The following is a 14,903-nucleotide window of genomic DNA, read 5'->3' on the forward strand; positions in this document are numbered from 1 at the left end:
TAGGTTGGCAAAGGAAGTGAAAGACATAGCCTTCCCTCCTTTGCTTTCTGCTTTAATCTCAAATGGCCTCATCTTTTAATGCCATCCAGTAATGAGGTCACCAGGTGGTACTGGCTAGAACGTTAAGTTTTTCCCATATTCTGAGGATTTTCTTGACACCCACCATAACAGGCTGTTTGGGAATTAGGCATCAGCATGAAGAACTATGATCAGGGAACTAGAGTCTGCCTCCACTGTGTACATCCAAGATCCAAGGGCAAAATGCTAGGTCTTTTGATTCTAAAATCCATTTTCTTTCCATTGTATCAATGCCTCTTATATTAATGCCAAATATACATTCATTTTTGTGCCAGGTGCTTCCCTTCCTCTGGTCTTTAGGGGAGAATGGTGGGGGGCAAGGAAGAAAGAGGACAAAGACAGACTCTTCTGCCAGAACGCCTCTGGAGGGTGAGCACCACTGGCTCTGGAGGAGTTTTCCCACTCTCAGGAGTAGGTGAGTGTCTGGTCTCCCTGGCTACCTTCCTAGAGAAGCAATGTTTGAGGAAAAAAGGACCCATCACGGTGCTTGTTGTAAATGAGAACCTCCTCTTTATTCCATGTATAAAGGCTAGTTTCTGGAATTGTCCAGGGAAAGAGCTTTGGCCTGGCTCTACCTCCCTGTGAGTCCTAGGGGTAAAGGTCTAGATCCTGGTGACAAGGCCTTTCTCCAGGTAGGAATGAAAAGCCCCGCCTCTTCAGTCCCAAATCAGAGAGTAGGAGCAGCTACATAGGGCAGTTCATTGGTGAGGTGTAAATCAGCTTCCGGCAGGCTCTTCCAGGCAAGCTCTAAGATCCCATACTGGGCAATGCCCATGGGCAGCATGGTACGCACACTGTTCTGCCCAGGGAGGGGAACCACCTCCTGGAATGCCAGAGGCTCTTTAGAGGCTTGAGAGCCACCACAGAGCAGGTGGTAGAACAACCGCTCCCCAGGGGCTAGCTCCACGGCCCTTAGGGCCTCTTTGTAAGTGACCTCTTGGAATTGGGGCTCTTCTCTCAGTAGCAAGTCCTGCATCAGCTTCTGGATTCGGGGAGACTTAAGCTGGTAAAGGTCCATAAGACGGTTGAATTGTTCCATCCACGCAGCACTGTCTCTTGCGTATCGCTCCTGCAACATCCGCAGAACGTGGTACAGTGCCACAAACGTCTCCCACAGAGGCACCTCCTCCTTTACTTTAGAGACGGGTCGTGCCTTCTTCTCCAACTTGGGCAACCTGGAAAACCTGCCCTTATCCTTAAAAGCCCAGAAGTCTTTCTGAAACATCAGCGCCAGGGTTTGTTTTTCAACACAGTCCAGGGCACCTGTGAAAATGTCTCTTGTGGCAGAATCATAGTATCGCATCTCCATCCCCCTGAGAGCAGTGGCTATCTGCTTTGCCCGCGCACTCCGGTAAGGCTCTCCCAGAAGATGCCAGTTGATAGCCTTCGGGTCTGGGATCCCTTTGGTAGCTAACAGAGACTTTGGTGTGGATGTTTGAGCCAGATGTTTGAGCCAGCTCTCCTTTTCCTTTCCTTTGATGGGAGGGATCACTTTGAGGTACTTTGGACCCAGGGGCTCCTTACTGGGCTTGGAGACATGTGTGCCTCGGGATTCCATGATCTGCTTGTGATGGTACATGATGGCTTCGAGCTTGGCCAGGTGCATCCACTCTAAGTTCTCCTTTGCGGTGAGGTCTTTGAGAAGCTGGCACAGTCGGTGGAAACTATCCCTGGAAAGCTGTTCTCCCGCCTCCATCTTTTCTAGGACATGGCGGATCCACTCTACATCCGAGACACTGATGTCTGTGTAGATTTCCTCAGCCAGGATTTTGGACAAAGGTAATTGTACCTCACTCTGTTTCTTCAGAGATGGATGACGCTGCAGGATCCACTGCCACTTGGCCCCCAGTGGTTTGCCTTGGAGTTTCTGAGCTTCCATGGTCTTCCTCAGCATGTGGGATAAATATGGGGTCTCTAAGTCAGGCTCCTGGGCCTCCAAAACTATATCCAAAACTTGTAGAGGTATGGGCTTATATTTCTTCAACAGTTCTTGTTTATCTATAAACCCTGCCCCTGGGAATACTCCAGGCTTCCCAAATGCTATGGCCTTATCTTCCCAGGATATTTGTTTAGTTAGCACTGGCTCTGATAGCTTCTCTTTGCTCCCCAGAACGACTGAGATCAGTTGCTTGGAAGGGCTTTTCAGAACTTCCAGTTTTACAGCACTGCTTTTGATGTCAGGGATTCTTTTTTCAATAGAAAGGACTTCTTCTCTTCCTCTTAAGTGCTTTTTTCCTCCTTCTGGTAACTTATATATTTTTTCTCTTTTAAAAATTGTTTTTTTCTTGTCTACCTCTTTTTCTAACAAGATTCTGTGCTCTCCTTCCTCTTTCTCACTCAGATGTTCCATCTCTTCATCACTTGTGCTTTCCTCCTCAACTACTTCCTCTTTCCCCTCTTCCTTCTCTTCCTTTTCCTGCACTTTTTTTTTCTTTTTCCTTTTCTTCTTCTTCCTCTCCTTCCCTTCCTCTTCCTCCTTCACCAACTCCTCCTCTACCATTCCCTCTTCCTTCACCTCCTCCTCTTCCATTTCCTCCTCTTCCTCCTCCTCTTCCTCTTCTTCCTCCTCTTCTTCCTCCTCCTCCTCGGACAAACTCTCTTGCTCTATTTCATCTAACAGGCGTTCAATTTCTTCAGAAGAGCTCTCCTCACTTTTCACACTTTTCACCTCGTCCTCTTGGCTGAGTAACTCTTCCTGTTGTGTATCAGCTGTCTTTAGCTTTTCTCTTTTTCTTGACTTTTGTTTAAGGAATGACTTTGCCTCTTCTTCCTCTGTTGTTTCTTCTTCCTCTATTTCCTGTATGACATCTCTCTGTTGCCTGGCCAATACGCTTTCTTGTTCAGTAATATTTTTCTCCCTCTTTATCAATCTTCTAATTTCCTTGGCTAGTCTTCTCTGCCTCTTAGCCAGTTTCTTCTCATCTATGGTAATTTCTGGTTGTTCCTTGGAAAAATCCCAGTCCTTGGCATCAAGTTCATTCTGTACCTCGTTCAATTCCCTTTCCTTAAGGACAAATAACCTCTTTAACTTTGTCATCTCTATTTCTTCCTGGGTTAGTTTCCTTTCTTCTTTAATAAGGTCTTGAAGTGTCTTTAAGGCTTTGCTGCTCACTTTTAATGGTTCCTTGGAAATGCCCTTGCTTTCTTTAGCTAATTTTCTTAGTAACCTGGCTAGCTTCCTTTGTTCCTGGGCATATACTCTCTCTCCTCTGGTAAATTCCAGTTTTTCTTTGGCCATGTCTGTTTGCTCTGTGGCCAGGATCCTTTCTTCATAGAGCAATATCTTTTCCTCTAGTGACAATTTCCTCTTGATTAGCTCTAGTTCATCCTTAGTTGGTCTTTTCTCTTTGGAAGTTTCTTGAGTTTCTTCCTTAAAGAGAATTTCCTTTTGCTCAGCCAGTGTCTCTTTCTCCCAGGTCAGTATTTTCATTTCCATGTCCAGTGCCTTTTCTTCCCTGGTAGTAGACCAGTCACCTCTGAGCTGGTTCAGTTCTTGGAACATTGCCCTCTTCCCCATGGCTAATTTCATTTTGTCATGGGCTACTTTGTGCTGTTTCTCAGCCAGGCTTCCCTCTAATTGGGTCAGTTTCTCCTCAACGGTAGCCAGTTTCTCCTTCTTCTGGAAGAGTTTCTCCTTTTCCTCCATCAGCTTCTTCTCTATCTGAACCAGCCTATTCTTATACATGTCATACTCCTCCTTCTCAGGGACTGATTTCTTTCTGTTCTGGATGAGGATTTCTTGGAGCCGGATTAAGTTTTCCCTCCTCTGAGCCAATTTCACTTTCTCCTGAGCCAGTTTCTCCTTCTCCTGGGCCAGGTTTTTTAGCCTCCAGGCCAGTATTTCCTTGCTTTGGGGAAGTTCCTCCATGTTTTGGACAAGCTTAGTCTTCTCCTGGGCCAGTTTCTGCTTATTCTTTTTCAATTTCTCCCTTTTCTGGGCAAGTTTTGCCTCCTTCACTGTCAGTGTTTCCATGTTCTGGGCCAGTTTCTTCTCTTCCTGGATCAGTAGCTCTTCCTCTTGGGCCAGTTTCTGCTTTTTCTCCATCAGTTGCTCCCTCTTCTGGGTAAGTTTTTCCTCTTCTCCAGGAAGTTTTACCCTGTCTTGGGCTAGTTCCTTCTCTTCTTGGATCAGCAGCTCTTCTTCCCGGGTCAATTTATGCTTATTCTCCATCAGTTGCTCCCTTTTCTGATCAAGTCCTTCCTTTTCCTCAGACAGATTTTGTTTGTCCTGGGACAGTCTCTTCTTCTCCTGAACCAGCAGTTCTTCCTCCTGGATCACTGCTTTCTCTTCCGCATCCAGTTTCTCTTCTTGCGATGACAGTGTCATCTCTTCCTGATCCAGCCTGTCCCCTTCATTGATTAGTTCCTCCTCTTCCTGATTCAGTTCCTCTTCTTTCACAGCCAGTTCCTCCTCTTCCCAGGTCAGATCCTCCAATTCCTGGGCTAGTTCCTTTTCTTGCCATGCTAGATCTAGCTCCTTCTGGGCCAGTTTATCCAATTTCTGCATCATTATCTTTTTGACTTCAGCTAGCTTCCCTCCTTTCTTTGCTATGTTCTCTTCTTCTCGGGCCAGTTTCTCCAATTTCTTGGCTAGTCTCTTCCTTTGCTGGGCCAATTTCTCTGCATCTTGGCTCAGCATCTCCTCTATTTGGGCTAGTTTTTCCTCATTCTGGATAAGCTTCCTCTCCATCTGGACCATTTTCCTGTCTTTCTCGGCCAGTTTCTCATACTCTTGGGCCATTTTCCTCTCTTCCTGAGCTAGTCTCCTCTCTTCATGTGCTAGCTTCTCCTCTTCCTGAGCTAGCTTCCTCTCTTCTTGGGCCCGTCTTCTTTCAGCCTTGGCCCGTTTTCGCTCAGCCTGGGCCTGTTTGTATTCTTGGTGGATCTGCCTCTGCTCTTCCGTCATTGGTGCTTCTCCTTCTTCTTCTTCTTCTTCTTCTTCTGCTGCTGCTGTTGCTTCTGCTTCTTCTTCCCACTCCTGAGGTGGTTCTTCCTCCAGGGTCACTTCCTCCTGAGTCACCAACATCTTCTCCCTGGCCCTGGCTGACATCTTTTCCCAGATCTGTGACCATTCATCCCATGTCCGCTTCGTCTTGTCCCTTCTGACTTGTCCCTCTTCTGCATCTGGGAGCAGCGGCTCTTCCTCCTCAGGTAGTTGCTCCTCTTCCTGATGACGCTGGCTTTCCCATGTGTTCTTCCATTCATCCCATGATATCCTTGTCTCACCGAAAGCATTTTTCCATTGATCCCATGACTTCTTCCACTCCTGCCAAGACAGTTTTATCTCATCCTTAAGTGGCCTTCTTTCTTGCTCAACCACTTTCTCCTTTAATTTGGCCACCTCCTCCACTTCCTGACTCATGCCCCTCTCTTCTTTGGCTATCTTCTCTTTTTTATCCACTTTTATCTCCTGCTGGACTGCTTTCCTCTGTTTAGAAGGTTTAGAGGATTTTTTCTCTTCTTTCTTTGATACTCGTTTTCCCTTGCTTAGTTCTGGTTGTGCAAAAAGAACTTTCTTCTTCTTGCCTTTTTTTGGACTTACATGGGTTTCCCACAGGTCCTGCATGTCCTTTTCTGTCTTTTGCTCTTGCGTCTCTCTTGTCTCCTCTTCCATGCCTCTGATCACCATGTCCTCTCTAATTGCTGATCCGTGAATAAAAACTGGTTTCTCCTCTGGCCAGACTATATCCCAGTCAAGGTCCTCAAGCAGTTCCTCACTGTCTTTCTTCAGCAGGGGGCAGATCTCCTGAAAAAGCTCCCAGCTGGGCCGTCGATCAGCCAGCATCTCCTGAGCCGTGGTCACTAGCTCATTGTTGAGAGCTTCTAACATTTTTGTCTGGGAACCAGATATCCTCAGGGTCATAAGACGACACAGGTCGTCCCGCCACATCAAGCCATCTCTAGACCTGAGGCCAGGAGCTCCAGAGGCACCCCGCCCTGTGCCTTGCAGTGGCTTCGTAATTGAGTCTGTCGTTCCAGTATGTGGTAATCCCTCATGTGTAACTTTAGCGTCTGTTACTTTCCTTTTGCGCCTCTTCATGGTTTTCTGAGGTACTGATTTACGGCCTCTTTTGTCACGTGTCTTCCTCAACATCTTCATGGTCAAGGCCACGTGATCCTTTGAGGCATCTACCTCTGAAGATTGTTGTTCATCATCTTTTGCAACCTTTAATATACTGGAGGCTGAAGACCTAGTCTCCTCCACCTCAGTGGGTGCAGCTTCACTCTGATCACCTTCATCCTCTAAGGGACCTGGCTCTGTGCCAGTTTCTTTGGGCTTCTTGAGGCTCCGCAAAAATTTTCGGGCTATAGGGAAAATCAGGAGATGCAGATAAGGAAAGCATGGGAGGCTTAGATAACACCCTTCCCAACTGAGCTAAGATGAACCGCCCTAACAGAAGTAGTGACAGAGGGGGCTGAGGCCTTTAACAAGAAGGCCTTCTCCTTGCTTTACCCCCAGTGCCTTCCTTCCCTCTTCCCCTCTCCACCCCACCTCTGCCGAGTCCCACAGAGATAGGTTTTGGGGTCCCTCTTAATTTGGGTGGATCCTTCCTAGGAGGGTTCTTTTCTGTGAAAGGATCTTTCCACTTATCTCTGTTCTTCTCTGATACCTCTTGTCTCACTTTAGCCCTAACTGCCCTGCCCCTTGGGGACCCGAGGCATGAATCAGATTTTACCCCATACATACTGTGCTTTCTGACTACTGGTCGGCCCCGTCTTGGGCCTTTGCTGTGCTTGAAGGCAGCTTCAGGTTCTTCAGGGACAGTATCAGTTTCCTTGGAAAGGGCAGTAAGTTCAGAAGCCCCTGAGACATCTAAAGTAAAAGTAGGCTTTTCATCACCCTGGTATAAGGTCAGGTTTTCATTCAATCGCTGCACCACTTGAGTATGAAGGATTTGGAGATCTGGGGCTCGCAGTCCCAGCAGACGGTCCAAGGTTTCCTCCCCAACCATTTCCTGCCTATGAAAGTCAAAGGAGAGAAAGGACCATGCTGAATCAGGGACAAGAAGGAGAACAAGAAGGAAAGAACTGTTATAGAACTGGCAGGAAACTGGGCAATGTAACTCACAGAGACAGCATATTTAGAGGAAATGATGGCCAAGAAGAAAGAAAAAGTCTAGGAAGTCAAGATGGCAATGAATGGAGTGACCTGAATGGGGGCTTCCAGGGTAGAAGAAAAGGGTGAAGGGGGTTCTTAAAGAGGCAGGGGACAAACAGGAACAGAAGAAGAAATGGAGAAAGGAGTGGGCAGTTAGGGGATCATCAGATAGGCTAGGAATGGGAAAAGACTATGAACAAGGAAAAAAGACAGGAAGAGCTCATGAACAGAGATGAAGAGACAGTGAAGGAAGGGAAGGGGAAAATGGGGAAGAGGAAGAAGAAAATCAGAAGCTAGTAAAGAATGGAGGAAGGCACAAAGAACTTACTGCATCTCCCGGAAAGTCTCTCGATTCTGGACCAAGTTCAAGAGTGAGGTCTTAGTATGGATTCCAGTATCGGCCATGAGGCTCAGGGTCTTATTCCTCACTCTCTCATCTTTGTCCATTAGTCCCTGGGCCAGAGGCACGGCAAAGAGATGAGTAATCATTCCTAGACGCTTCAGCCCTTCCCAGGCCAGCTCTCGAATCAGTGGGTTGGAATTGGTTGTATCATCCAATAGACGGTGGGCTGTTTCAGAGCGCAGGGGTGGAGACACCTGGTAAGAGGCAAAGATCTGCCCGAGAGCACCAATACAGCACTGGTACTTCAATGGAGTGGCATGGATTATAATATTGAGAATTGTCTCTATCAGGCTATTGATAGCAATTTCACTCATCTTTTTTCCCAGCCAACTGCGGTTTGCTGAGTCTGTAAGAACAGTGTAAGTGATATCCTTGGATGCTCTTGTGAGGAGGAAGTCTTCATCTTCCCTTTCATGTATGTATGGTCCCACGTCACTTATAGCTCTTGCCCGGCTGTGCCAGAAGAAGAATTGTTGAGACTTGTCCCATTCCAGCTCCCGCACAGGTGAGTGCAGGCTGCACTGCAGGGATATCGGGCTGCCCTCTGGCCAGAGACGGGCCCGGATCACTGAGTTAGGGATGTAGCAATCTGGAGCCAAGAGCCATTCCCGCCCATGACCAAAGTAGCATTGCAGTATCTGATAGGGGTTGAGTTCATCCCAGGTAGTCAGCTGTAGCTGGGGAGGAAGCACATAATGGAAATAAGGTGGTTTTTTCACCTGTGACGCATCAGCTTCCTTATACCCGAAATCATGTTTGAAGGAAGAGAGTAGCACAGGGCTCCCTTGCTCGTCTTCTTCAATGACATGTGGCACATTATGATCAAAGGCAATGGCCCGATGATTGACGAGACTCTCCAGACCCACCAGTTGCTGCTGCCCATGTCCAGGGTAGATATACTTGGGCACAAACATGGTCTCGAAGGAGAAGAAGAAGCTTGGTATGAAAGGCTTAGGGACTTCGAGCACTTCATCTGTCAGACCCATAAGGGAGAGGCGAACCAGCAGGGATGCGGGAAGCAGCTTTAAACAGGACACCAGATAAAGACTCTGGTTGAAAGTTACAAGCAGGTCACCCCGGTCATTTGCAAAGCAGAGTGGGCCAAAGTGCAGTGATGAGTCCAGCATGGCTATGAGTCTCCCATGGAAATTCCAGATCCGGACAGAGCCATCACTGCCACCCGTGACAAAAAGACTCAGGGACAGGCAGACATCAAAAGAGATGATGGTGCATTGGTGCAAAGGCAAGGTCTCTATGAACATTGAGCCATCCTGTGAGCCAGAAGACAGAAAGTCATGGAACTTCCAGAGACGCAGGCAGTTAGTCTGGGTGATGGCACCCACTGACTTGGGCAAGAGTATCAAGTGTGTTAGCTGACAGCTGCAGAAAATGCTGGCAAGGGTCCGCAGTTTCACTCTGACCCCTTCAAGCACAGCTTCTGAGAGGTGTATGTAGTCATCCATTCCATAGGAACAGAGCAAAGAGTTTTCTCGGCTACCAGAGAGCCCTCCAGGCAGTGTAGAGAGGGCTAAGACGGCCCCAAAGTGCATGTATGTCTCAATCCGGGCACAGCTGTGCTGGGAGAGCACTCTAATCACACCACTCTGGTATCCAGAGAACATGAGTCCTTCTAGACCCCGGCCCAGGTGGAAGTGCCCATAAGCCAGGCACTGTACCAGGTCCTGAGAATCTGGTGAGGCACATAAGAGATACTTGGCCATGCAAGGGGAGCGGGTGGTGTCAAAGACCAGCACGTCTGGGCTACCTGTTGCTACAAAGAGCTCCTCTTTATTGGGGTCGTAGGCCCAATCCGTGGCCTGGTCCAGGATTGAGAAGGGCCAGGTGATGACCAGGAGATTCCCTGTTATCGGGGACACGAAGCGCAGCAGGCCATCCTCGGTGGTGCACAGGATCCGGAACCAGTTAGTGCCACAGCGGACCCGGCGCATCTGCTGTGGAGTGGAGCCACAGACATTGAAGAGGCTATAGAAGAAGGGCAGGTTGCGCAAGGAGAAAGAGTGGGTAGTCTGGCAGAAGAAAGTGGTGTTGTCAATAAACTGGAGCCGATACAGCTCCTCGCCCAGTTCGAGCCGCCGCAGTAGATTGCCTGAAGTCAGATTCCACTCCTTGATTATGCCCTCCCGGCCAGCTGTGAGTAGGGTGTGGGCTTCTGGCTGGCTGCGGATACAGATCACCGAAGAGAAGTGGGCCTTGAAAGTGTGGAGGCAGTGGCCCCAATTGAGGTTCCACACTTGGATCTCCCCAGTCTTGTTTCCGGCATAAAGAAAGCCCTGCTCAGAACAGGTGAAGCAGCAGGTGATCGAGGAGCCACTGATGGTGGAAGAGAACTTTTTCACCTCTGCCAGGAGGCCATGGCCCTGGCGCTCCAGGACCCTCACCACATTCTCGCACATGGCAAGCAGGGAGCCGTTGGGGCCGTTCAGCACGATGTCATGGACCAACTCATCACCAGGAAGGGAGACCATGTGGGCTATTTGGAGACCTCTGCCGCTGCGCTCAATGGTCCAGGTGACCACTGCCCCCAGGATGCCTGACAGAAGCATCTTCATTTCTGGGTCATAGCAGAGGCAGGTGATGTTAAAGCGACAGGGTACCACCCCCAGGGATTTGAATGACCGAAGGTGATCCCCGAAGAGCCGCAGGAGCAGGTCACCACAGTAGACCACGAGGATATGAAAGGAACCTGTATGGACCATGGACTGGATGGGTGGCAGTCGATCTGTCATGGAAAACATTCTCTTCTCCACCATGTCCTCAGTCTTGCTCTTCATCCATACTACAGCCTGAGAGAGAATAAGATGGAAAGTATCTAGGGTAGATAGTAGAAGAGCAAAGGGCAGAGTAGTCAGCTATTTTTCTCTTGCTAAGGAGAAGTTGGAAGATCCTAGAGTGACTTTACCCACTGGTTTGAGGAAGTGGAAATACTGTAAAATCAGGAAACCTAGGACTCTTTCCCTAACCTTGGCCTACTTTAGGAAAAGAATAATATCTACTCAACATGGAGATGGTAACTGGAGAAAGGATGAAGGAGGACTCCTGGGTCCAGATCATGTTCACTCAAGGGGTATATCTTCCTGGATTAATCTAGGGTCAGAAGTTACATAGGCATGGCCCCCACTTAGAATGGGCTAAGGAGAAGAAAGACTGGGGAGTTTTACCTGTATTTCTTTTGTGCTTGTTGTCACCCAAGAGAGGGAAGAAAAGAAGTGGGCATCACTGAAGTAGTAGCATATAAGCGGCATGTTTTGAGGATAGCGAGACTCTTTGAATAGGATCTGGGACCGGTCACTCAACACAACTACATCAGTCTTCAGGTCATCTAAATTTTGCTGGGAAGAGGCATGGCATTAAACTCAGAGACCAGGAACACACATACACTAAATATATTCTCACGCAAGTCACAATCGAAACCATTGTCAAATTTCTGCCTCAGCCCCAAGGATCACTCCTGTGACACCCACACATGCAGTTTATCACCTGTGGACACCTGCACTACACAAGCATGGAACAAAACCCTCAACACAAGGGTGAACCAAACCACTGTAGGGTCTATGTGAGCATCAGGGGAAACTGATATTCCTTCCAACGTGAAGTTAGCTATACCTGTCCTTGAACATTTTCCCTTGTGTCTAATAGGGTACACATGTCATGAGAGAAACATTTAACAGATTATAAAGGCAAGTACACTGCCATATGCCCACAGGTAAAGTAACAGGGTGTCCCAAAAGTCAGTGCAGCTTTATTAAAGCCTAAAATTGCACTAAGTAAGACTTTCAGGACATGCTACCTGGCCTTTAAATTTGACAGAGGACAATAACCTATCTATACACACACACATACACACATGTGTATATATGATCCCATGGTGACAGAGCATGTGCTATGAAACATGCACCTGGCATCCTTCTACAAAGAGTCAAGTCACAGCAAACCTGAGGTTGGCAAATGTTCTCTCTGGTACCTTCTTCCTTCTCGTCTAGAAAAATCTCTCTTCCCAGAGGGTGAGTTCTTCTGACCGTGCTCCAAAGTGTTCACCTCTCACTATCAAAATGTCCCAGCAAGAGGTCTCTAGGCTCACTTGGAAGTTGATGGCCCACTTCCTGCTATGGGGATAGTTGTCCTTATGATCTTCCCTGCCTGCTTCCTCTTTCCATAGGTGATCTATGCTCCTCTGAAAGGCTCATAACTTTTCTGACAGACAGGGACCAATAACATGTCTGTCCTACATATACATTACCGTGCTTTTCTGTATCATGTCACTTAGAAGGTATTTAAAGTCCTTCCACAGGGGGATGAGTCTGGGAGAAGTCATCACGTCGATTATTTGCTGGTCTTCCTCAGGACTGTTGTTTAAAAACCGGTGGGAATCCGAACAGCTTAGCCACTGCTGCTTTTTGAGAGCTGGAAATCAGAAGTCCAGAGCCATGAACTCATGTTTATTGGACACTTTTTGAATGTCAGGAACTATGCATAAGACATACATTCTTAGGAGGAGAAGGGGATGACAGAGGATGAGATGGTTGGATGGCATCACCGACTTAATGACATGAATTTGAGCAAGCTCTGGGAGATGGTGAAGGATAGGGAAGCCTGGTGTGCTGCAGTCCATGGGGTCGCAAAGAGTTGGACATGACTGGGTGACTGAACAACAACAACAACAGCCTGGGGAGGTAGGTATTATCTCATTTGAGAAAACTGAGGCTTGGAGAGGGTAAGTAAAGGAGATGGGGCTTTAATCTTAGCATGGGCTGTCAGATCCAATAGAATATTCCAGGGGAAGGAAGCAGAGAAACCTAAAGGGGCTGGAAAGGAATACTGCCATTGGCAAATAGTTATTCTTCGTTGGTGGTGGGCTGTCAAGAGAGCTTTCTGCCAGGACTAGTAGTTCCCAAAGTGTGGTCCTGTGACCTCTTGCACCATGATTCTTGGGGGAGAGGTTCGTCTTAAAATGCAGATCCTTAGGTACTGAGGGCCTCCCTGATAGCTCAGTTGGTAAAGAATGCCCTGCAATGCAGGAGACCCAGTTTGATTCCTGGGTCAGGAAAATCTGCTGTAGAAGGGATAGGTTACTCACTCCAGTATTCTTGGGCTTTCCCGGTAGGCTCAGCTGGTAAAGAATCCACCTGCAATTGGGGAGACCTGCACTGCGTTCGATCCCTGGGTTGGAAAGGTCCCCTGGAGAAGGGAAAGGCTATCCACTCCAGTATTCTGGCCTGGAGAAATCCATGGACTGTATAATCCATGGGGTCGCAAAGAGTCAGACACGACAGAGTCACTTTCACTTTCAGGTACTGAAGCAGAACCATGGCAGTGGGATCCTGAGTCCTTCCCTTGTAATAAGCTCCCTAGGTGACTCAGTGGATGTTTAAGTTCAACTCCTGAAACAGGAAATCAAGATAAAAGGTGCCCAGGACTAAGAGTCAGCCCCACGTAGTCCAGCTGGAGAAAGAATCCAGTCATTCAGCCATGCAGGCTTTCCCAGGCTTGTGGAATCAAGTCACTTTCTTGTGTGTGATACATCTGCTATTCATCTTCTTCCTCCCATCCCCTTCTCTCTAGCCTTCATGAGGATAAACCTCTACTTTTTCTGACTGGATGTGAATAAAGCCTACTTTTAACAAGTCCCCTTTGTCAGGGAGTCTATCATTACTGGTCTGACGATGGACTTGTTTTCCTTATTTGTATTGATAATATGAAAATGCCAGTCTCGCCTACTTCACAGGATTGTTGCAAGGATCAAAGATGATAATTCCTGTGAATACCTTTTAAAGTATACTCTGAAGCAACAGACAGTTATGACTGCTGTTTTTAGGCTGGTTTGGTTCTCCAGAGAAGTAGTTATTTCCTCCCAACCTATACTTTGTACTTTTCAGTTGCTCTGGAAACATTATAACTAAATTTATAGTCTGGCCAGCAGGGGGCAGTGGAAGCCATTCTTGCACATGCCAGATGAAGGAAAACTGGTGGACTTTAAAAAAGTAGTCCCCAAAGGGCAATCCTCAGGACAGCAGCATCAACATCATCTGGGAACATGTTAGGAATGCAATGGCCCTACCCTTAACCTACTAAATTGTAAGTCATAAGGGTAACGCCAAAAATTGAGTTTTAAGCAGCCAACCTTAAAGTCTAGGAACTGGTGGTTTGGAGAACTCTTGGAATTCCAGGTCATTTGGCCAGGGCATCCTGAGGTAAGGTCAGCAGAACCCACCCTCTTGCGTGGCTAAGCCTAGACTGTGTGTTTCCACAGAGACATGATGGCTGGATTTGGGGCAGAGGGAGCAGCAGGCAAAGCTTATCATCATCTCATGTGTAGCGTGGGTAAGAGCCCTCCCCTCCCCCCCCAAAAAACCCCCACAATCAATCATTTCATGAGTTCTCGAAAGAAATCTGAGAGGCAGATCCTGTCACCTCCATTGTATGGATAAAAAGTGTGAATTCAGAGAGGTGAAGGATGCAAACAGAGCTATGCATGGTAGGCTCAAGACTAAGACTCAACCCACAGTTCAGGATTCTCCTCTCCTTTCAGAGAAGCAGGAGGTTCTCCCAGCTGAGGCTAAGTGAGCTCTCTGCCTCACAAACTCACTGATGAGAGCTGGGGACTGGCTTTCAGACATTAGCATCCTGTGTTTCTTCTCTCCCAAAGGCTGCGCGCTGCCCTCCTGCTGTATATCTTTTTCCATTCTATTTCCCTGTGACCCTGCACTTGCTGACCGCCTTTGTGGAGCCACTGTGACCTGCTGAAATGGATCAGTGGGTGGCCCCTCAGGCCAGGGCTCCATAGCGCAGAACTATACACTCCCGCCCCCAGCTCCTTCTTGAGGCTCCAGAGCTACTGAGAGAGTGGTCACTTAGAGTCAACAAATCTGCCGTCACTGCCATAAGTTTCCATTTTTCCTAATATCTCCTCTGGGTTCAAGCTTCTCTCAACCAGCTTATAAAAAGCAAGTGGTTGGGACCCTTGAGGGCATATTCTTTGGAGGTTAGTAAGAAAGAAGTCCTCCAACCCCCAAACCTCTGTTTGTTGTTATTTTGGGAAGTTTTGTTTGTTCATTTTTTTGTGTGGGATCTTAGTTCCCTGACCAGGGATCAAATGTGTGCCCCCTGCAGTGGAAGCACAGAGTCCTAACCACTGGAATGCCAGGGAATTCCCTGTTTTTTGTTGTTCTTTTGACCACTTTCTCCCATCTCATACACTGGTCTCCTTAGAGGAAACCTCTCCTATAATCTCCCACTTTGATTCCCTAATCCCATTACCTGTCCTTAAAAGCAAGTCCAGAGTGAGCTTCAGATGCCTTAAGCCCA

The 14,903-nt window shown here is 47.7% G+C and overlaps 1 protein-coding gene across 1 annotated transcript; it reads right to left on the reverse strand.

Moving 5' to 3' along the window:
- Positions 1-745: 745 nt before the first annotated feature.
- On the reverse strand, positions 746-11,913 carry LOC133051026 (WD repeat-containing protein 87-like). The gene is made up of 6 exons (XM_061135395.1): positions 11,839-11,913; positions 10,884-10,930; positions 7,506-10,391; positions 6,767-7,038; positions 4,361-6,384; positions 746-4,108 (listed from the first exon to the last, which is right to left on the reverse strand). The coding sequence occupies exons 1-6, from the start codon at positions 11,911-11,913 to the stop codon at positions 746-748; spliced, it is 8,667 nt and encodes a 2,888-aa protein (XP_060991378.1).
- Between the last annotated feature and the right edge of the window lie 2,990 nt (positions 11,914-14,903).

The sequence above is a fragment of the Dama dama genome, chromosome 4 (assembly GCF_033118175.1).
Source record: "Dama dama isolate Ldn47 chromosome 4, ASM3311817v1, whole genome shotgun sequence".
NCBI lineage: Eukaryota > Metazoa > Chordata > Mammalia > Artiodactyla > Cervidae > Dama > Dama dama.

Excerpts from the sequence above, each read along its gene's own strand:
- LOC133051026 (XM_061135395.1), bottom strand. The coding sequence starts at position 11,913 with ATGACTTCTCCCAGACTCATCCCCCTGTGGAAGGACTTTAAATACCTT. Across the intron at positions 7,039-7,505 it reads GAGACTTTCCGGGAGATGCA|GCAGGAAATGGTTGGGGAGG; the intron begins GTAAGTTCTTTG and ends TGACTTTCATAG. Across the intron at positions 6,385-6,766 it reads ACCAGTAGTCAGAAAGCACA|CCCGAAAATTTTTGCGGAGC; the intron begins GTATGTATGGGG and ends TTTTCCCTATAG.